Consider the following 23,134-nt stretch of genomic DNA (forward strand, 5'->3'; position numbering starts at 1 on the left):
CAACGAGTTACGATTCTCCAGTAAAATCAGCGATTTTCGCGGTTAACCGTCCGCGGCAACGAACACTCCTCCCGTTCCCATCGAGAAAGAAGAACAGCGAGTAGATTCGTGTTTCTACAATCAGCCGGAAACGCGTCGCTCAAGTCAATCCATATTCGCTATATTCGCGCGTCCATGTGTATCTACAATATAATCAGCCAAAAACGCGTCGCCTAAACGGAACCATTTCCGTTCGATGATTAAACGAGAGCGGACTGACTGACAATGAGAGAGAGCGTAAGCGCGCCACGTCAAACGAAATCTGCAACCCTAAGCGAAAGTTCGTTCATCGGCAATCTCGATCGCGATGCAACTTTAAATCCCTCGCCTCGTAGCACGGTCTTGCAGAGGTTTGAATAGACGGCGTGAGTCAGAACCCTTTGACCCTTTGGCGCGCACGAAATACGAGCGGCATTGTGCAAACTGACTTCCCCTCGGCTGTCTGGCTGTCGCGGCGAGAATCCAGGGATTCCATGCTGTCCGAAAGGTCGCGAATAGTCGCCCAATTTTTATTTCTTTTTTTTTATATTCGCGAACCCGGTGCGGCGCGGTGCGGCGCGGCGGTCCCGCCAATTCTCGACAAAAACGCACAACTCGCCCAGAGAAAGCTTAACGCTATGATTGCTATTAGAGAATACTATTACAAAAGGACGATTACTTTTTCAACATTCGAAAAAAATTTTGTAAAAAAAATTTCAATTAGTCAGAATTACAGAGAAAATACTAAAAGTTGTCGACTCGCAAGAAGTCTCGTGGAAGGAATGCCAAAAGGAGTTCAGAAATTTTCTCTTGCATTATAATCTGGAACGCGAAATTCTTAGATCGCGTCACTGGAGATGACGGATCGTGATTGAAATTGCTATTGCTGTTGAAGGATTCATTAAAGAGTCTTTTAGTCGTGGACCGTGAAAATCATGAAATAATCGCCGGTAAGTAATTTTCATTTCATTTAATAAATTACTGTGATTGTATGGAATTTTTTAGTCTGTTGGCTTGGCACTGAACGTGTTACGCGTTAATATTGAGCTAATGGAGTTTGGATCGTCGGACCAACCGCGGTTTTCGGTGATCAGGAACGGTTTTCACCCGCTTTGAGCAATTTCGCGATTCGTCGGGCTTTTTCGCGGCCCGGGACCGGACCGAACGCGAAACTTGAGTTTCGCCAGCTACGATAAACCCGGGGAATGTCGCTCGGAGTGGAAGGAAGCGCACGAGATACGCCGCCTGGCGTCCACGCGTAACTCGTCCCATTGGCGACCGAATAAACCTGAAAATACTCTGGTCGAGAAAAACGACTGCGAATATAAACTCACCGCGAGAGAGAGAGAGAGAGAGAGAGAGAGAGAGAGAGAGAGAGAGAGAGCGAGCGAGCGAGCGATCGAGCGAGAGGGAGTCTTGAGGGGCCGATGTTACTCCGGCGTTGGTAGAGAACGGTATTGGCACCGTTCCAGATTTCCCTAAAATCCCCGCGGAACGCTATTTGTCCAAGTTCTGGCCTGGGCCGCGGGGTCGATACCGGGCTGTTCGTCGAGGACATAAGCGGATTTTTTTACACGCGGGATAATTGAAACGCGCTCATTGTTCCTTGGCCTTTCGAGACCGCTTTATCTCCGGCACCTTTCATCGGCATCTCTCTCTCTCTCTCTCTCTCTCTCTCTCTCTCACTCTCTCCCTTCCACTCTATCCCTCGGCTTTTTTGTAAACAGTCTGGCGGTGTAGGCTCGGCGCGAAAAACCGGCCGCCGTTAATGGATAAACGGACGGTATAATGGTGTCTGCAATTTCGAGCATTGTTTCAATTTCTAGCAGAGGGAGCGCGTACATCGCGCTCCAGCGATAGCAATTTGGCTGCCCGATAGACCGGACGTAACCCGCGCCCCGTGCCCATGCCGATTAATAAAATAGGCTCTCCGAGGCAGTCCTCGTTCGCTGCTGCTAATCTCTCTTCCTCTTGCCCCCTCTCTCCGTCCCTCTCACCCTCCCTTTTTTTTAATGTAGTGGAGGAATGGATGAATATTAACAGACTGAAGATGAACGCAGGGAAAACGAAATATACATATGATAGTTAGAAGTATAAGAAAGGAGTTACAAAGTATGTAGTATGGCTTTGAAATGCTTGGATAAAACTGAAACAGAACGGGTGGAAATGATCAAGCATATCTAGGCGTAATTATTGATGATAAACTACGAAATTTAACGATCAATCAATCTCCCTCCCTCTGATTCTCTGGTAACGATACGATCTCTCGAGGAAAACTCGTACAAGATTGTTCGGGTACTGCGATTCCTGTTTCTCGAATGTGTGATGTATTTGATAATTATAAGAATAATTATAAGAATAAAAGATCTCTGTAACGAGACCTTGCGGCATGTTTCATGTACAAATGTCCACCGATCCAGAGTGTAGGTACACAGTATATATGTATAGTATACAGTATACAGTATACACTCCGTACGGAAGTCTACTGTATTCGCACCAAGTAGAATCGGCGGATCAGGATCAGACGCGCCAGCCTATTCGAATCCAATGGCGCTCGTATTGTACTCGATGAATCTTGAAACCTGATTTCGTCGACACCAGAAGCTCAAACCAAAAAACATTGTATTCTGTAATACATTTCCGACGTATTTTTACAGGCGAAACACCCGGTATAGAGGCTTCTTCTTGCGGCAAACAGAGCACAGCTCCTATTTCTCGCAGTGAAGCTCAGCTGTGTTGCTAGTAATCGAATTTCACCGGTTCGATCGGTCACCGGGTCTTCCGGTTTCGAATTATCCGGTCGAGAGACACGAGCACGATCCGCAAAAAGAAGGTCTTCCTTGTTTCATCGATCGCTCGAATGCCACGGGATAAAGGATACGCGTGGTTTTCTCCTCTATTCAGCCAGAACCTCGATTCTACGTTTTTGTGGCCCGTTTCTCGGACTTCAATTGAGAACCAAGGGACGTTTGACGGTTCGACTTCGAAGTCGCGGTGATCGAGGCGCGCTTCGAATCGGCACGAATCCTTTCGAACAGCGTCCCGATAGCGTCGCGCGTCCATGCGACGGGCTCCGGACTCCGGACTCCGGATAACGAAAGTTCGGGAAGTCACCTACAATCGGTCGACCACGCTCCGAAATTCCCGCAGCGAAGCTCCGTAAGCTTCCTTTATTCCCTGGCCCGTGTCTCCGTCCGTGAACCGTTCCATTCCACGCGCGATTTATTGATCCACGCACAATTCTACCTCGACGACCAACTCAAACTCGGCTCGAACAGTGGCGCTCAGCTAAACACTATTTTCATCTTCCCCCATCATAGTTCGCCAGTCTCGTTTCATCTATCCTCCTATCGGCCGCTCGAGCCCTGTCCCCCCGTCAACTATCATTTTTTCTGCCGCCGCGCCGCAAGCGAAAGGGTTAATTTTCGTCTACGACAACGATGCCCTCCCATTCGCGCAACCTTCTTCCAGCGACCCTTCCACTTGTGCAGAGCCACTTCTGAAATTCGTCTTTCAGGACTCGCGCGACAGTTTAGTACTCGCGTTAGCGAAGCGGTAATAGTAGTACCTACTACAGGTTCGTTTGTTCATTTCTCACTGTGCTTGTCGACGCTAAGGGCAACGAGAATAATTACGAAACGATCTTTACGCGAAACAACAATTTTCTCGCTGCAAAAATGTCTCTCCTCTTTCGATAGTTTCGATAGTTTCGATAAATAAAATTCTGAAATTCTTTGATTTGTTTTACCGTTCCAAGCTCTACCTGCTCGCTTTGGTCATGAATACATAAAAATGTCCGACAAGTGCTAACAAGATAATACGTATAATCACGAGTACGTTACACACGTTCAGACCGCAACACTTGCTAATTTTCTCGGCAAATAAAGTGGCCGTACTAAAACGAAAATCATGTACGACTCTGCTGAACGTTAAACGCCAGTTGATCCGGTAAACGTTGTTCTCCCGCGTTTCCGTTATAAAACAATATTCTAAAACAATCCTCTGCCGGAAGTGGTCGGAACGTTATAGCCTCGGGGAAATGGGATCGAGAAGCAAATTCGTATCCAGCGATCACCGGCGATCACCGGCGATATACGGCGAAGAAGCTCGAACTCTCGGCCCGGCGAAACCCATGAAAACCGCGGCAAAAGAGAACGGTGGGAAATTCGAGGATTTTATGAGGCAGACCACGTTCCATAATTGCAGCCAGCCGTGCCCATTACGAATTTAAATATTGATTCTCGCCGCTGGCGGCCGTAATGGAATCTGAAAAGCCTGGAAACTGGGCTTTGGAATATCGGCTGGCCCGGGCGCGGGCGGCGTGGCCCGGCGCAGCGCCCAACTTGGACCTTGCTCGCGGCGGTTCCCGCGAGAAACCCTCCGTCCATCGCCTCCTTTCGTTGCATTTCGAATGTTGGATCAAAGTTAACGGCGCGGCGCGGCGCGGCGGCAGAACGAAGGAGGACTACTCTGCACTTGCAAACTCCCCGAGCATGTTCTCGAGATGATTCCATCGTCGGCCTCGAGAACGAATTCAACGACATTTAATCGTCGACGAGACGCTTTAAAATGAGCTCGGTACTAAGCAGTTTCCGGTTGGGAAGCAACGAATCAATTGTCAGGCGAATGGATCGTCGGTCGGTTTTCTTCGAAAGAAACGCGGTCCGGGGAGATCACGAGCCTGAACACGAGCCGACAGCCCATAAATACATTAGTCTCGCTAATTGACGAATCGTTAATCTCGCCCCGCGTTACATCCGGAATGGTAACGGATGTGGACAATAACGACTCGGAGGGCCGCAAAATCGGTCCGGACACACTCCATTCTCCCACGCTCGAAAATCGCATCAACCTACACGCGGAACGAGTTTCTGCCAAAGCCTGGATACGTTGGGATATACGATGTATCGGTCGGTTCTGTAAACGGCAATGTTTCTTCGGTTTCCGGACCCGATGTGGCGTTACTTTTATTTATTTATCCCTTTCCGCCTCGCGGAGAGGAGAGAGAGAGAGAGAGAGAAAGAGAAAGGGAATTTTTCTTCTTCCCGTTTATCCCATTTCTCCCATTCCTCCTTACCGCCTGGACTTTCAATAGTTGTTCAATTTTTTTCTTTTGCCGAGCTGTTTGTATAGTTACGTATGCACCGCGATTAAAGGCAGGCCTTTAGAAATCTGCGAATCGCGGCGAAACCATAGCTAATTTTCGCTTCCACCGCGTTTCCAGTAGTACACTCGACGCTGCATCGGACGAACCGTTCCTGGGCGCCGCGCCGTGCGCGTTAACGGTTCCTGTTCGTATCCTGTTCTATTCCTTTCCTCCTCTCGTTCCGCATGTTTCTCGACTCTTTTTTTTTCGCCGGCGCGCGGCAGTCAGCCGAAGGGAATCGAGACGGTCGTAGCAAGGCAGACGAGTGCTCGTTCCAATTCGATATGTACAGGGTGGTCCAACTAAACGTAGTTGTTTTAATATATCTCCTCCGCTCGCGATAGATAGAAAACAGATTTGCGCAAGTAGTGCTGCAGTGGCGGAATTGCAAACAACATTTTCATGCCAACATTATCTTTTAGCCCTTAAGGTAGCCATTTTAATATTTTCTTCTCCCATGATCATATAAAAGATCATTTCTGTGAAAAATAACATTTTCATAGTAAGATTATTCTTTTCGGAGAATTTTCAGAATTACTAATATATAATACATAATTGAATACGCAGAGGATGATAAGAAATGATTAAAGACTCGCATCGATCAGCACGGGTTAAAACGATCAATTTTAATACGCGCGTGTAGCTACACTGCATGAATTCATCAAACTTTTATAAACTACTTTATGGAGCGTTAAATAGCAAATACATATACGTTTCATGACACAATAGGCAACGTTATCCATCGTCGCGCGGATAGTAAATATGTATATGTATTCTACGTACTGTCGCTGTAAAAGTTTCATTAAACATGAAATTCGTTTCTAATAAATTGCGTAGAAAAATACATGTTTTCTACCATCGCGATCGGCGGATATGTTTTGGTGGGCACCTTCGCGGGAACCAAAGTAGTATAATCTAGTGCGAATATACGTGCTGGAACGATTCCCATGGAAATCAAATATTCAGGAAATAAAATATTAATATTTTATACAGGGTGTTTTGCTATTTATATAGTCTGCTCGCATACATACGCTATGTATATGATTCGTATATATATATGAATATATAAGAAAGCTGCTTTATTCGTGCAGTTCGATGCGGAAACAGCATGACTGAAATAACATTGATTACCGAATCACGGGAGATGATATGAAAAACTTGTCGGACATACCAACAATACGATGCAATTCGCGCGCGTTCGCGTAGATAATAATTTGAATAAGAGTTACGGACAATACCATAATTCTCTGATACTTTCTGGCTATTCTGTGTTTCACCTACTCGTTCCTGTGACAAGTGCATTTGTCGCATCTGCAGTCCAGCCACAACAGTGCAGTGAAATGAAACTTTCTGACCGTTTCAAGCGACCGAGTGCAACTCTGTCCAGTTTCATTTACCGGGAGAGTACGTCTCGGCGAAAGGATGACCCCGTCGTTCCTCGATCTCGTTTGTCGCATTGCCGATAAGACGTAATTCCCATCGATACGGAGGCAACCGAACGGAAGATATTTTGCTCGCCGCGCCGGATGCCGAGCAATTTCGTTTCGCTGACGTTGTCGATGCGATCGGTCCCTAAACGGGAACGGGAACGGGATACGGAAACGGGGTCGTTAGACGTGTACGCGTACGTATTTCTACGTGTGTACGTACCCTGCGGAGGAGGATGGAACGCGACCGAGAACGATAAAGAAGGGAAGCGAAACGATGCCGAGCGTTATTCGCGCCGATACTGGATAAGAGGGATGTGGATAGACAGGGGTCTGCCTCCCTTCGATAGCGATCGACGACGTTCAGTCGGAACGATGATGGACGAATGGGACTCGTCCGGGACGGGTTCGAAATTTTCGGTACACACGCTCCGCATCGAGATCGACCACGAATTCAACAGGACACGCTAGACCCTGATTAACCCCCGTTTCCAGCGTTCTAGGATCTTGCAATTAACGCAACAACCGGGCAAGTACAGATTTTCAACATTAAGACGGAGTGGGGTAAGTACGTCAACGGGGCAAGTCCGTTAATTGGTTATTTTTATTATAATATCAACGAAATTTCTTAATGTTCGAAATTTATTAATGTAGTATACATAAGTTAGTATAAACTATTCGACATAGATGTCGCCCAAGAATAAAGGTGTTTTCCTCGCTTAAATTTGCAACTTTGAGGTTACCCTGAACGTGCAATAGTTTACAAGTTATTAATATATTCTGTGTTGTTATTTTAGGTAAGTACAACAAATGTTGATGTAGGTTTACATTAAACAAACCGTTTCTATTGTATTTTTCAAAAATTTATTCAGAAAAGCACCAAGATGCACTTGCCCCGTAAATATTACTACACGGGGCAAGTGCATACTATCACGGTGCGGTGGGGTAAGTGCGTACTCTATGGGTAACTATAAAACTAAACAATACATTTAATGGAATAAAAAGCATTTTGTAAATTCTTTTCTTGTCCCTACGTAACACTTGAAACAAGGGAAAAAGTTGTTCAAAATGTGTAGCTATATAACATATAATTAAATTTCATCGCAATCGGAGAGGAGTAAATCTTTTGAAATAATTACAGTTTTTTGCGAATATCTCGGTAACCGTTCATTTGCGCAAAATGAACACCCCCCACCGCAGGCGTTGTCACTATGCTAAACACGCTGCCCAATATTTTAATTTTAAGATTAGAATTTTCTTCGGTATATCGGAATAGAGGAGAATATTCTCGAAAATCGGAATAACTTTTAGCCCCGGTCTCCCCTACTATGACTTTGGACAAGAAACTGTATAAAATTAATTTCACCGTACATATTTAGAGAAACTTGTAAGATTGTGGTCGTCAAGCCTATCTGTGGCACAGTGGTAGCGAACGTGTTTGTATTACGCAATCAACGATACAAGTTGTCCCAGGATCGATGGTAGAACCGTGTACGGGGTGATTCTACGTGAGAAAATAAGTCGAAAATACGGATTAAACTTTTTTCATTTGAGGCTTTGTTCCCAAGAAAATCGACTTCCATAATCCGTCAAGTCCGCGTGGCCAGCATTTCTATGAAATAGAATGGGTAGGTCGTGCACAGGCGCATCGGACGATTCCTATTCAATAGGAGGCGTGTGCGCCCGAATTTTAAAACTCGATTACATAGTATATGTATACCTGTCACCTGTATATCGAAAGCGAGGCGTCGAAAAGAAAAAAATTTATTCTCTATATTTCCGACATAATTTCTCATGTAGATCCACCCTCCCTACGATCGTACAGGGTGTAAAAAAAGTAATGGTCATCCGTAGTAGGGGTGAATCTACGCCTCCGGATCGGTGACCGTTTATAAGAGACACTTGCCGCAAAATTGTTTATAACAAAAAGAATTGTTGTTAACGTTTCTTTATTATGTGACGGTTACTCGGTGCGTTGGAAGGTGTTGCCGCGTCAGTCGGCTGTCCAAGGTCGCGGAACCTCGAAGAGCTAAGGTGGACCTACGTCGCGGTTTACGGCCGGTAATAGCGCTTGCTCGGTTTAGCGGACGCTCGGTGTAGCTCGGCGTTCGCGGCGTAGGGGCGGATTCCCACTCGGCTTTCACCACTGGGGCTGGATTGGTACCTGCTCGGCGTTTCGCCACTGAGGTGGAGGGACTCCCGTCGGTATTTCGCCACTGGGGCCGGGTTGGTTCCTGCTCGGCGTTTCGCCACTGAGGTGGAGGGAATGGTCGGTCGGTCGTGGACGGAGGACCGGGAACCGGGGACCGAAGACGACCCTGAATTGACGTTTGTCCGGGGTATTTATCCGCGGACGCGTTCGTCTTTACTCGCGAGAAACTCTCGCGGTCGCGGTCTCGCGGCCGGCTCGTAGGCGCGGAGTTCCGACGGTGCTGTATTGGTGGGGATAGTTTCGCGCCAGGAAGGATGTAACCGTTACAATTACATCAATCAACCTTCTACTCATCGAGAAGAGAAATAGTTATTAAGATACAACATATATGTATAAGCTGTTGACGTTCTTGCAAAATGTCATATGTATGTACTACAGTCCACACGACGACCCCGTGTCGATCAGATAGAACATGATAGTGTGCCCGCCTCGAGACAAACGACAGCTTATATCTCAATAACTATTTGTTTGCGGAGAGAGATTGCGACATGTTTCGCTTCTTTCAAACTTTTTCTCTTCTGGATGAGTGGAAGGTGTTGGTGTAAATAACAATTTAACAAAACTATTTTCTGTGTTATAAAGAATTTTGCGGCAAGTTTCTCTCACAAATGTCCACCGATCTAGAGGTGTAGTTGTTCACCCCTAGAACAACGGATGACCATTACTTTTCATACACCCTGTGTACCATCGATACCACCGGGTCCCTGTTCACGGAAGTACGTAACGCTTGAATGGGTATTGGACGATTTCAAGGATTAGCAACCGATTATCGGCGAGGCATTTGATGAAAATGTTCTTTGAAGAAAAACCACGGGGATCAAGGCTGGAACAGTAGAAATGAAATTCCAGATGAATATAAGAGATGAGAAGAGAAGAGAAGAGAAGAGAAGAAATGAAATTCTAGAGTCTAGAAGAATTGAAGAATAGGAGAATATAAATGAAATTCCAACTATTCTACGTGCACAACAGTAAAACTGAATAGACGGGTTGTTTCGATAACCGAAATCGATATTATAGCAGTTTTCAAGTCTGGTACGAAACGGTCGAAACGTGTTTTTCATTAGCGATTCCCGTATCCATCCCCAGAAGGAACGGGAAAAACCGTATAAACCTCGAAAACTTTCGATCCGCCGCTAAACAAAGGCGTTGTTCTTCGCTTATCCAGGGTCTATTATGCCTTCGACAATGTCTATCACGGTCCAGCGAACGCGCCCCCGCTTTGCTCGATATTGAAAAGTCCCAATTCTTTTTCCTCTTACCCATGCTTTTCTCTTCGACATCCCCTTCTTCCTCGTTTCCAAGTACAAAAGTACAATATTTTTCCTCGTGTACGAAAGTAGTTCGCGTCCTTGGAAGATTTTTTCTCTTCGTTCTGTTTCTCGAACGACACGGTACATAGAAGGTGTGAAAAGATTCGTCTTGGATGAATCTTGTTAGCGCGAAACGAGGAGTAACGACGCTTTTTCCCGCGCGAGACAGAGATCGAACGGAACCCCGCGGATTTTCGTTTCGAACCTCGTTCCGTCCGCGTTGCAACAAATCAACTACCCACCGCGAATCCTATGAGAAACGCGAATCTTTATCGGCGAACGCGTTCGGGGGAAAAAAGGTAAATCGTTCTCTCGAATTTCGCGATACATCGGCCTCTCGGCTAGAACGAAAATAGAGGGGATATCGCTTCTGGTCCGATAGAAATCCTATCGGAAGCTTCTCGATGCACCTTCCTTTGAGGGTTACAGCTCCACCACTGCAAAATAACTAAAAATTCTTTTTCTCGCTGCGGCGATAGTTTCGAGTCTACCACATAGACTACAGGAAATCTCAATTCGATAAAACGCGTTTATCATAAAACGACAAGATATTTCAATCGACAGCGGTGCGGTTACAAAAGAAATCTGCAGGTATCCAATACATATCTTATTACATATACACCTATTCAATTTACGAGGGAAAAAAAAAATTAATTTTTATCTTGCATAAAAATCTTTAGTTCTGCAATCGACACCCAGCATCTCGAGGACTCTGAGAATAGCGAACTTGACCAATCAACATCGTATAATATTATATTTAGTAATTTTTGATGCGCATACGGGAATTGTATGAGATATGCCCCACCCTCCTATGGGATCCCCGCAGGAGTCTAGGCTTTTAAGGCCGGCTAGGCCGGACCTCGTTACGGATAATAATATAATTGGACGATTCGTGGAAGCTAAGCGGCCGTACTTGCGCCTATGAGACGCCCTATTATCACGGGCCACCGGCTTTGTAATGCAAAACCAATTTCCTCCTTCCGTCTCGTTCGACGGAGGCGGAGACTCGGCTAGGAAGACCTTCTCCTGCTCGTCTTCCGGCCCTTTGCTTCGATCATTTCAACGTCAGTTCCTTCTCCCCCTGGATAAAACTTGTTATTTTATGAAAAATAAAAACATGATCCCGTCTAACCGGGAATCTAGTCTAGTCAGAGAGAGAGAGAGAGAGAGGGGGAGAGAGAGGGAGAGGGAGGGAGGGAGGGAGATCGGTCTCGAGGATCGACGTCGGTTGACCCCTACGGAGGCTAAGGCCGAGCTTTATTTTCCCTCTCGGGGAACCCAACCGAACAGAGACGGTATTTTTATTCAAATTTCATTCAGTTCGACCCACCCTCCGAACTTTCGCGTTGCCGTTCTCCGAGACGCGATCGTATTATGCGTCTTCTCGAATAAAATCGACTCGGCCGATGCCGAAACTTTCGGAATTTATTCTATTTACGGAAAGCTGATCGTCGGCTCTATAAATTCGAATTTCTTTCAGCCGACTTTCAGCCGGGGGAGCTCGTCTTCTCTCGGTTCGCCTTTTCCACCCCCGCGTTCCTAATGGGACACCATGCAACGTCGTCGACCAAATGGAAAGCACGCGCCGTGTCTCGAACCAACACCCACGCACAGACGTATGGATATTCCATTCGCGCATACAGCAGTGACTGCGAACATGCGAAAATGCTACAAATTCAAACTCAACGGTTTATCTGTAAATTTGTCTGTCGTTTTAGTAAGCTCCGAACGAAAAATGCACGGTTAAAGCAGTAATTGTTGTTGCTATACGATATACGAGCTACTATATGTAGAATATAGATATGTATCGCGAATGACGAAGGGGTACCCAACACCCTGGTTAAACTGTCCATCGAGTTGCAAAGTCTTCGCGTCTACTATTCGTGAAGCGAGACTTTTCGCTGGAGATGTCTGCGTGTTACTGCGTATGCACACGTGCGAAGTAACACGTTGCAGTTCCTTATCGAATCGTGGGCATCTCTGCTCGGCTTGCTCAAGGATGCTCTATCCTTAACAGCACCTGAAGCAACTGAAGTAACTTTCAAGCAAATGGAAAAGTTCAAGATGCATTTCGAGGAGAGAGAATAATGGGCACTGTGTGGATCTTCATTGAAATTCTTGGATTATTTGCCTCCTAAGTTCGTGCACGCGTTTCCTTCTTCAACATTTTCTACATGACATAAATGGTTCAAGATCTGCAACCTTAGCACACCTGAAACACAGTAATTTGCCGGTCCACAAAGGAATACTAACAACCGTTCCTCGTGCACTCGTAATCTTCATCAACTGTTCACGATGTACAATTTAATTCCGTTTTAGCTGTTTCACTATACATACACTATACATTTCAGATGTATTTTGATTTATTTAGAAATTTTTTCACACTCTTCTACGTGTCGAAAAGGGGTTGTAAGAATGCCGCAATTTATGCGCAGCGTTGCAAGAGTGTATCGCGAAGAAAGCGTACGGAAGGGATCGCGATTATCGTGCGCGCGTTTGCCTTGAATAGGTGCGAAGAATACAGGTAGGAGACCTGCTGCAGTTCGCGGATAGACGTCACCTGCGGCGGTCGCGTGCGATAACAGCTCCGTGTATCGGTGCCAATGTCAGCGCTGAGTTATCGTCTCGTTGTTTGCCGAGGAGTCGTCGCGACGCGGAGAGCCCGGGTTTTCGCCAGAGGCGTTCGAGGAGGACAAACGAGCCTGCGGAACCGAAGCCAAGATCGTAAAGACCGGCTCCGCGTTTTCGACCGAGAACACGAACGAAGCGAACGCGGTTCCCTGTAGTTTTGTAATTCTATTCGCCGCAAAGGACCGCCGCATTCTACTCGGCCGGGTCAATAGATTCGAAAATGTTTGAACGTTGCCCGCGGGCGCAGGTAGGGGGCGGCTCACTACCGAATGCCCGACGCGACGTTGAAAACGATCATAACCGATCGGTATATGTGTACATACTACATACTATGTATCGTCAGTTATCGCGTTTCATAGCCAAATCCACCGAAAAAGTCATTCCCCTCGCGATCGCGAGCTGTTCCGTTTTCGGAGCTATACTACGATAGTGCACGCTTAAGGGGCTATTCTGGTTTCTGATTTTCAAAAAATTCAGCTTGAATTGGCCCAATGAAAACTCGGAACCCGATCTGATTTTTGTGGAATTGGGTGAGGACATGGGCAGACGTTTAAGCGTGCACCTCTAGAACCCTTCGGAACCCGATTAGCAGAAATTACGAGAATTACTGTCTAATGTTAGCGCCGCGCCGCGCCGGAAGGATTAGGGCGAAGCAAAGCCGAGTAAAGTCAGAGGGAAACGACGATAAGAATAAAATGAGTGGCGAGCGTTCGCTGCGAAAGTAGTCGCAGTACGAGAAGAGTTGCTAATGATTCGCTAACGAGATACGTGCTCGGTCTGTTTCGTACGGGGACGAGAGAGAAGCTAGGTTTCCTCTTGAGACTCTCCACCGTCGCCACCTCTGACGGGCTTCGTCTTTCTCTTTATCTCCCTCCTGTATAGTCGCTTCCCATTTTCTCTTATTGTCCGCGCGGATATCGTCGCCTGTATATCGTCTCTGTTCTTGTTCTAGTACCGTGTAACGTGTAACGTCCCGTTTGTCCACCGTAAGTTCCGAGTCGCGTACGAGAATCGCTGTTTCCAAAAGTCGGAGGCGTCGTAAGGCGCGCTCGATAACTAAGAATACTTTTCTGTCAGCCCGGAAACACGAATGAAGCCCGTGTAAAAGCGAAGTGCATCTCGACACGGGAACCTTTTGCGTACATACCAGTTTCCTCCGATACACATCGACTTTTCTCTTTCACCCTCTCCCTCTCTCTCTCTCTCTCTTTCTCTCTGACGAGTCGAGGCAGTACTTTTATTTCCAACCGCTTTACCTCCGGACTCTTATTTACGTGTCGCCGGGAAAGCGTTCCCGTGTCTCGACATCGAACCAAGCCCTTCTTGCTGACTCGGCTCGGCTCGGCTCGGCTCAGCTCCGCGCCTGGTGTTCCGATCCCGATATCGATACCGATGTCGACGTCGATGCCTATGCCGATACCAATACCGATACCAATGCCGATGTCGACGTCGACGTCGATTCCGAAACTGAAGCCGACGCTCTGTAATGCCGTGCCATTGCCATGCCACGCGATGCCATGCTCCGCTCCGCTATGCCTTGGCATACCATACCGCAGCCATAGCGAGATTTCTCGTTTCGTCTCGTCTCGTCTCGTCTCCCCTCGTCCGCGCGTTTCCATTAAAACCCTGCCAACCAACAGAGTCTTTGCGAATTTATCGACCCGATCTTCGCCTACGAATATTTATGAGTCGCCCGGCCGACCGTGAAACTTGCCTCGAATTCGCGACGCTATTACACAGACTATCTCTACCGGTCCGATCCGGCCCGGCCCGGCCCGACCAGAAATCCACTTACACAACTCGTTCACGGAATTATTCAAATATTGGCGCGATACTCCCCAAATTTTCCGAACCCCGTGAGTTATTTTCTCCGAGGGAATCGGTGCTTGAACGGTGCGTGCACTAGAAAGGGAAAAGTATTTTTCTTGGTCAAGTGTTAAAGTTTGTATTTTCTTCAACCTTCAACAGTCCACCTGACCGTGACGATGAGACAACAGCAGTTAATCGTATGCGTGTCGCGAAACAAGGGAAAGGGACTAGCCGATTAAGATGGCCAAAACTACACTTATTTAGAGGTTTTTCAATGGCTATGGAACCATTCGAAAGCTGACCAATAGAAACCCCTCCGTGTAAAATTTCAGCCCTCTTGCTTTCTCGCGAGGGTAGTTAGATTTGATTAGTAGATATGTAGTCTAATTTTTTACGAGCACAGTTTGCAAGAAAAAAATCTGAAAAAATTCTGTAAACTACGCCTTAGGACCCAAAATACAAGTACATATGTTACATTTTTTTCCGGAATTTTAGAACGCATCGGAGACCGAAAAATGCGCGGAAAAGGAGCGAAATTTGATTTGCCCTATAACTACCCTCGTGGGTCAGCTTTCGAATGGTCTTTGAAATTGAAAAACCTTTAATGGCTGTTTTGACCATCTTAATCGGCTAGTCGGCTATATGTATAGTCGGCTGGTCGGCTAGTCGACTAGTCCCGACTAAAGGAATATTCGTCGCTAGTCCTGTACCACCACGCCGCGCCATCGCGCATCGTCCCCCTGCCCATTCAAATCACAAATTTTAAGTTGCAAAATACGAAGGAAAACCTTATATCCATTGTTTACACATAAGTACACTAATCCTATTAGTATTATAAAATACTAATGTAAAGTATAGGTAGGTGTAAGTACTTGGAAGTTTTTCAGGATCTTCTGTTCCTCCGTCCCGCGTCGGATCCACAGCAGGACATTGATTGACATTTACGCGAATACGTCTTAACCACTTTGTTCTCTTCTGAACGTGTTATGTCGCGACACCGATACTGTTTGTATAAGGTCGCAGACGAGTTATCCCGCGTTGCAATACGGTTCGCACGAAGGATAACACGTCCGGTGGCATCGTGCAGGCTGGTGCAAGCGGCATTGCATCGCGAGATACTTGATCCGTGACCTTATACATATACAATACCACATACTTTACAGACAGTATCGACGCCGCCGCGACATGACACGTCCAAGCGAGAACAAAGTGGTTAACAACTATGAAGCACGAAACACCATACGCAAGATAATACATAGTAAGGAGTGTAGAGAGAGTAGCTGCCGTTGAGAAAACTCGCACAACAGTTCATATCATTTGCGGTGCAATCAAATTGTTAGCGATTTAGGTGAACTATTCATGCATCAATTATCTATTGCATGCGCCCCACGTTTTTCGTTTTACCCCGAGTGGGTACTACCGATTGTCGCGCGGGGAGGTGTAACGGTTAAATTTTTAATAGTTATACTATATAATAGTTATAGTATTATATAAAATACTTTTTTTTTTTTAATTTTAAATATTGCATTGTCATCCAGTTCTGCGCTATGTTTAAAATTTCAAGTCTGTACCTCAACGGGAAGTTAGTTTAAAATCAATTGCAAAATTTGTACCGAACAAACAGACAGACAAGTAGACGGACAGACGGACGGACAGACAGACAGACAGACAAGAAAGCGAGCTAATAAAAACGTGGTAATAATATAATATAGGTATGTATTATGTATACATAATATACATATGTATTGTAATATGTTAACGGGTCGCGGCGCGCGATATGGATCCGTCGTTCGAATGTTAAAACCGCGTATACATGTACGAGAGGCAGATTGAATCGGACCTAGCAAAGTTTATTAGATTCATTTATTCTAGCGATCTCTCTTTACCATATACTTTGAAAGACGCGACAAAGAAGGACCGGCGACGGTAGTCTACGGGGACTTTCCAGTAACGAAGTTTAAAGATGCGGCTCTAAGCCAGAGCCCCGTTTCCTTTTACTCGTCTTCTTTCTCCTTGTTCCGCTCTGTTCTTAAAAGATCTAAAATATGGTGGAACTTTGAAGCCGTGAACGCGCCCTACGCGAACCAACGTAATATGTAGTACGTAGTAGACTTTTACACCGGCTCGAACTCCCACGTTACCGAAGAAATCGAGCGCTCTTACGAAGAGGAAACACTGTTCCTTTTTCCGTTCCCGAATTTTTGTGTATATGTATGTTACGGTAAAGGTGATTAATCCGGTGATTATGTATAATTGCCAATTGCCGGTTATTATATGTAATATTGTAATATTATACATAATCAACAGTTTATTATATTTACCATAACATATAGAAAAATTCAGCGAATTACAAATGTTACATTCACCACACTGAATTTCGAGAAGGATCCTACACCTGCTTATTATACATAGATTTTATAATAACCGTTCAGAAATTTCAGAAGCCATTGGATTAATCGGTAAAACGAAACAAATTCTCAAAACCCTATGATTTATGATGCGAATAAAGTACTGAAAATTCTGAAAGATACGGCCGCGGAAAAACCTAAAAAAAAACAGTTACACTTTTTCTATTTCTTCAAGGTTCCAAATCGAGATTGAAACAGATAAAAAAAATATTCTATTTTCTTTACAAATTTTACCGTACCGTAACGCTTTGAAACACGGGTTTCCCGATTCGCGTGTACGGCCCTGTGGAGAGAGCACGCGAGAACGCGAGAAAAGAAGGAACAAGAGGACAAGGACCAAGTATATAGATAGAAGCGGGTAGAGGTAGGGGAATTTCGAGTCAACTTCACCAACGCCCTACGAATGACGTTACGCGCTACGCCAAGCAACGCTAACAGGCGGACAGAAGCAGAATAAACGCGGTGATCGTGTCGTTTCGAACAGTTTCGAATTTCATTTAATATAGTAGTCATGAACGCGGTCGCGAGTGTGACTATTTTGTCGTTACTGTTTATGTTTACGGTGACAGGTAAGCAAGTTTTTTTCGAACTGTAGAATAGAACGTAAAGAGAATGAGAGAGAGAGAGAGAGAGAGAGAGAGAGAGAGAGAGAGAGAGAGAGAGAGAGAGAGAGAGAGAGAGAGAGAGAGCACCGCCTTGTAAACAAATCGCGCATGTTGAAATCCTTCGGCCACGACCCATCTAACGGATACCGTACTATCGATCCGATTAGAGAGTTTGGCTGATCAATCGTACTTTGATCAAACTGTTGGAGCGAACGCGAGCCGCTCCAACGCTGTTCTACATACATATATATATATATATATATATATATATATATATACAGTTTTAGGTTATGGACACGACTATGAGAATAAACGTTTTCGCTTTTAGGAACCGGAGCAATCCGCTGCTATCAATGCAGCAGCGACACCGACGCCAAGGGCGAAGATTTATGCGGAGCGTACGAAAAGTTCGACAAAGAAAAGAACATTGCTATCGAATGCAACAGCGAAGAGTCTCACATGCCCGGCACGTTCTGCGTAAAAATAACGCATCAGAGTCCCCGTGGCTTTATCTGTAAGTCGACGTGTTAATACATATCTCCACGACTGTTTCCTTCTTCCTTTCTATTAACCTCGAACGTAAATAGGTTATGTTATTTCGTTTCTGTATTCTGTATCACTGGGACTAAGTGGGACTTGGTCGATTATTATTGTATTTACTGTGTGATTTTCAAAGGGGACGGTAGATGGCGGCAAGTGATCCGGAAATGCGCGTCTGTCGCCAGTACCGGAGTCACTGGCGTTTGCAATTGGGGAGTTTACGACAATGGCGTGTACTGGGAAGAATGTTCGTGTTCAGAAGATTCTTGCAACGGAGCTACCACATTATCGTCGCTCTCGATCTTATTTTCGCTGCTACTCGGCGTCTCGATCTATAAATTCTCTATAACATAACCGTTGTTCGTGTTCAAAGAATTTCGAATAGCGCTTATTCGAGTATAGAGTATAGAGAACCTTGAGAAAAAAACGAAATCCGTCCACAAATTTCCGTCGATTTTATATTCTTTTTATCTGTAAATAAATAATTTTTTATACAATATAGAATTTCAAGTTCTCTGCGTTTACCTGTATCCTTGTATGTATAGTAAATAGTAAATAGAAATCGTATTTTCAAGAGGTTCCACCACCACGGTATATGTACCAACTGATCTTTGGACTTTTGATGAGAAACGAATCAAGTAAGGAATTCGTGATCTCCTACTTGAAATATTTTTCGCTATGTGTTTATATCTTAGCACGTGAAATTGTTAGGCTAGATTGGCTAGATTGACATTAGATTTTCATTAGAATTCGATCCTGTTCGATTTGAATAATCGCGGGGAATCCATTGTTTATGGCTTCCGTATTGCGAGCAAACTGCGCAAACTCCTGATTTTCCTTCTCTCTTGATCTACCGCAACTGACCGCGACTGTTCCGTTCCGTGTGGTTCCGGTTCCATTGGGTTCGGGGCTCGGGGTAGCGATCATGTTAAAAGTTTGAAGGAAGTGGAAGTGTTGAGTGGCATGTTAAATTCGCGAAACACATTAATCCCTGTTTGTCGAGATCGTTGCGAGTTCGCTTTTAACTGAACGCTAGAATAAATCCATCCGAATCGAACGATGAATGTTGCGGATGGAATCGGCTATTCGAGAACAGAGGTATTCGTACTTGTGGCGAGGGTATCTTTTGTTGCTGCCGTTGGCTTTTTTAGCATGAAATGGATAATGAATCACCTCGATCCGACGAACAATGCGAAAAAGAAGGCCAGAAAAAAGGTGAAGCGTTCATTGATTTCTGTTTTACCAGGTTTTTTCTTACATAACCTATGCACCGTTTTCCCGAAAACGAAAACGGTGCAAAATGATAACCTAACTTTTTGCGTTTATTCGTGAAACCGTTAACGTTAAACGAACACACGATGTTGGACATTCTCTAGGCGCGCGAACAGTTGCGGAAGTTGGCCAAAACGGACAATTTATTATGGTCCGTGGACATGGATCAATTAACAGATTACGAAATGATGATTGCCAATCACATAGTGGATCCTGAGGATATTCGAGTTTCCTGGAAAAATATCGCAGGTCTCGAGCATGTCATTCAAGAACTTAAAGAGACAGTTATATTGCCTATACAACGGAAAGAATTGTTTGAAAACTCTCAATTAACTCAAGCGCCAAAGGTATACGTTTAGTAATGTTCTATGGAGAAAATGACTCTGTTTTTTGCTCGACCCTTTGCGGTCCTACGTCGAATGCGCGTGGTCTGGCTAGTACAAAACCGTGAGTGGTGAGTGGATCGATATGAACCGTGAAAAGGCTAATAACAATTGTATTTCTAGGGAGTATTGTTACACGGACCCCCTGGTTGCGGCAAGACAATGATAGCTAAAGCAACCGCCAAAGAAACAAGAACATGCTTCATTAATTTAGATGTAAGCATTCTAACCGATAAATGGTACGGCGAGAGCCAAAAATTGACCGCAGCAGTTTTCTCTTTGGCTGTGAAACTTCAGCCGTGCATCATCTTTATCGACGAGATAGGTTTGTTCGATTGATATCCTACTAAACGCTTGCAACGCGTACGTTTCTGGCAACGGTTCGTCACGTTTGTCTTGTTCTGTTTACCAGACTCGTTTTTAAGAGCACGTAATTCGCAAGATCACGAAGCAACCGCAATGATGAAGGCACAGTTTATGTCTTTGTGGGACGGATTGATCACAGACCCGTCTTGCACCGTAATAATAATGGGTGCAACCAACAGACCTCAAGATTTGGACAGAGCGATACTCAGGCGTATGCCTGCTACTTTCCATATTCCCTTACCGGTAAGTCAAATGAATACGTCGCGATTTACGTCTTAATTAAATAATAAACTACTATCGTTTTGCTAACAATGAGATTCAAGGATGGTAGGTGGTAGTAGCTCTATAACAATAATTATACGTGTCTTTCAGAATGAAATGCAACGAATGAAAGTAATGGAATTGATATTGGAACACGAGCCGATAGACAGTAACGTGAATATTCCACTGTTGGCAAAAAGGACAGACGGTTTCTCTGGATCTGATTTGCAAGAACTTTGCAGGAACGCATCCGTGTACCGCGTTCGAGACTATCTGCGCGCTCATCAGCAGTTAATACTTGCTCTTTTTACGATTTACGATCAATTATCAATCGTAATAAATCTTCGCTGGACAGACAGTTTTGATTAATTCCTTTTTTTCTTCTTGTTTTTATTTCAGAGAAACAAGCACCGGCACCGATGACGAGGAATATCACGACGCTGTGCGACCTATTACAATGGAGGATCTTTCCGCGTCGTATAAAAAGATGAAAACGTCGAAACTCCATACGGGCGCCCTCGGCTCAGTCAAACTAGAGTTAGATTAAAAACCAAAAGTACCGTTTACCTGTTCACATTGAACTTTTACATTTTCTAAAGGAAGAACTAGGAAAATATGATTTTGTAATAAGATTCTCCGCATGCAGCGTTTATACCTTTATTTTTATCGAATCAGAATCAAGTGAAATTATATTTCGGTTATACCAGCAATGCAAATGAAATAATTTAGTCGAAGCCAGTTCAAGCGAAATGCGTTCATTATAATTGGAAATTTTGTCGAATAGGCAAAGATGATTCGTCATAATATTACACAGACTACAAAGAATTTTAAGAAACTTTTATGAAATCTTTCGTTTTGATTGGAATCAAACGATCGCTTCCATGAATTTCGTTTCATTTCGTGATCGTAACTTGATGCATTATTTTTACTACTTTAAATTAGCGGATTTGTATTTTAGATTAAATTTTTTACGCTGGAAATAGTAGACGTCACGTGCGAATCGAATTTTTTCCAAGTACACTTGTGCGCAAGTCAATGTGCGTGTGTATAATACGTCCTTCGAAATAACGGGAGATTATCGATATACATCTTGTTTAGTATCGTTTAAATTCTATCATATGCCATTGTTACATCGGTGTGTTATAAGCATCCGTGTTTGTGTATGTACAGAATTAAACCGTAATCGTATTTCATAAATAATGGGTAGTTGTTTCGAATGTTGATAAGACAGAAAACAGTTCAGCATTTTCCTCGCAACTTTCTATCGAATAAGCAAAATTGAACGGATAATAGAAGACTATTTATTTTGAAGATTTGCCATGTGATTTATTTAAACTTGGCAATTACAGGGACGGCAACGTCACAGGACAACTAATCGAATCGAACGCTTAAACTAATTAACACCGAAACGAGAGTAGTACAACAAATTAACAAGATGTTCGTTTGTGAAATAATGGAATTAAATTGTTACAATATGTAACCGTTGGAAACTGATGGTTGTGTAAATAATTTTGATAACCTTATGTAATTAGAATTATAACGATGCGCTCGCGGGCGCGACTTGTAAGCTGTCAATGCGGAACGTGGAAAGAAGATATATATATATATATATATATATATAAGTATATACATAAGTATTACACACAAGGTATAAGATCTATGTATGTAATAATGTATAGTTCCGAGTACTATAAAAATTTTACTGTTGTTCAATATAACAAAAAAATAATAAATATCTTGTACATACGATACGAAGTAGTAAATGCAATCCTCGTGTTAATAAAAACCGAAGGTATAGTTTTGCAAGAAACTTACCGAGTCCCTGATGAGACTATATTTTCTGACAGGATCGCGGAACATGCTCGTGTTCGACTGTATAATTCAATTTGGCGGTAGTCGCAGGAACGTGGCATCGACTGTGAGTAATATTTCACTGTTTTTTTTTTTATTATATATCACACTACGGTTTCACTAAACAGTGCTAAACAGTCTCTGTACCTGTACCTCTGTACGTTTACCGTAACTGTGGTCACCAGTGTCACCAGTCAAAATTCTGCAACCGTTGACAACGCTAGTCAAATTCACTGCGAAAGTTGCTTGACAAACCTATCAAAATGACAAAATAAATATATATGTAAGTGTTATTTCATTTACTAGATTCTGTTGAAATTAATTGGATCGATGATTGAAATAATCATTTAACAGAAAATAACGGTTCTTTTCGTAATGTACACTTTGAAATGTTAGCTCGATTCGCGGCAAAATGTAGACAGCGGGAAACGGTTTTGAATTTATAAAATATGGAAGGAATGATTCACAATGATTTCACGAACGCGTGACGCTCGTTTACTGCGATAACGACGTAACTAAAAATTTTCAGTTTCCAAATGATTAATAAAGAAATATTCAATCTTGCGTATACCAGCACAGGCATATCTTAACGGATGGCAAAATGGCAACCCTACCTGACCCTACTCCTACCCGAGATGGATCGAATACGAAGTACTTCTACTCGTTTTCTTCCTCTAATACGAAAAGGAAAACAGTCAAGTTCGATATGATTACTTGTACTTACTTGTAGGAATGTACTATTTTTAATAAATAGATAGCTTTATTACAACTTGCAATTATTTTCAGCAGATTTTCGATTTTCGTAAAATCGACTAACATGCAGTCGGATTCGGCGAATTTTCTTCCAACTCGGACTTGGACTCCTCCAGTGATCAGAAACTCCTTCGAAACTTTG

At 44.0% G+C, this 23,134-nt stretch overlaps 2 protein-coding genes across 2 annotated transcripts; both read left to right on the plus strand.

The window, feature by feature from the left end:
* The first annotated feature begins 17,388 nt into the window (after positions 1-17,388).
* On the plus strand, positions 17,389-18,610 carry LOC143211765 (UPAR/Ly6 domain-containing protein crok). Its single transcript, XM_076429721.1, has 3 exons — positions 17,389-17,530; positions 17,895-18,080; positions 18,243-18,610. Exons 1-3 carry the CDS (start codon positions 17,473-17,475, stop codon positions 18,458-18,460), a joined length of 462 nt encoding a protein of 153 aa, XP_076285836.1. The 5' UTR covers positions 17,389-17,472; the 3' UTR covers positions 18,461-18,610.
* Positions 18,611-18,977: 367 nt separating this feature from the next.
* On the plus strand, positions 18,978-21,882 carry LOC143211732 (outer mitochondrial transmembrane helix translocase). The gene is made up of 6 exons (XM_076429660.1): positions 18,978-19,321; positions 19,483-19,725; positions 19,885-20,086; positions 20,174-20,370; positions 20,500-20,678; positions 20,788-21,882. The coding sequence occupies exons 1-6, from the start codon at positions 19,166-19,168 to the stop codon at positions 20,933-20,935; spliced, it is 1,125 nt and encodes a 374-aa protein (XP_076285775.1). The 5' UTR covers positions 18,978-19,165; the 3' UTR covers positions 20,936-21,882.
* The last annotated feature ends 1,252 nt before the right edge of the window (positions 21,883-23,134 follow it).

This window comes from Lasioglossum baleicum, chromosome 1 (genome assembly GCF_051020765.1).
Source record: "Lasioglossum baleicum chromosome 1, iyLasBale1, whole genome shotgun sequence".
Taxonomy (NCBI): Eukaryota; Metazoa; Arthropoda; class Insecta; order Hymenoptera; family Halictidae; genus Lasioglossum; species Lasioglossum baleicum.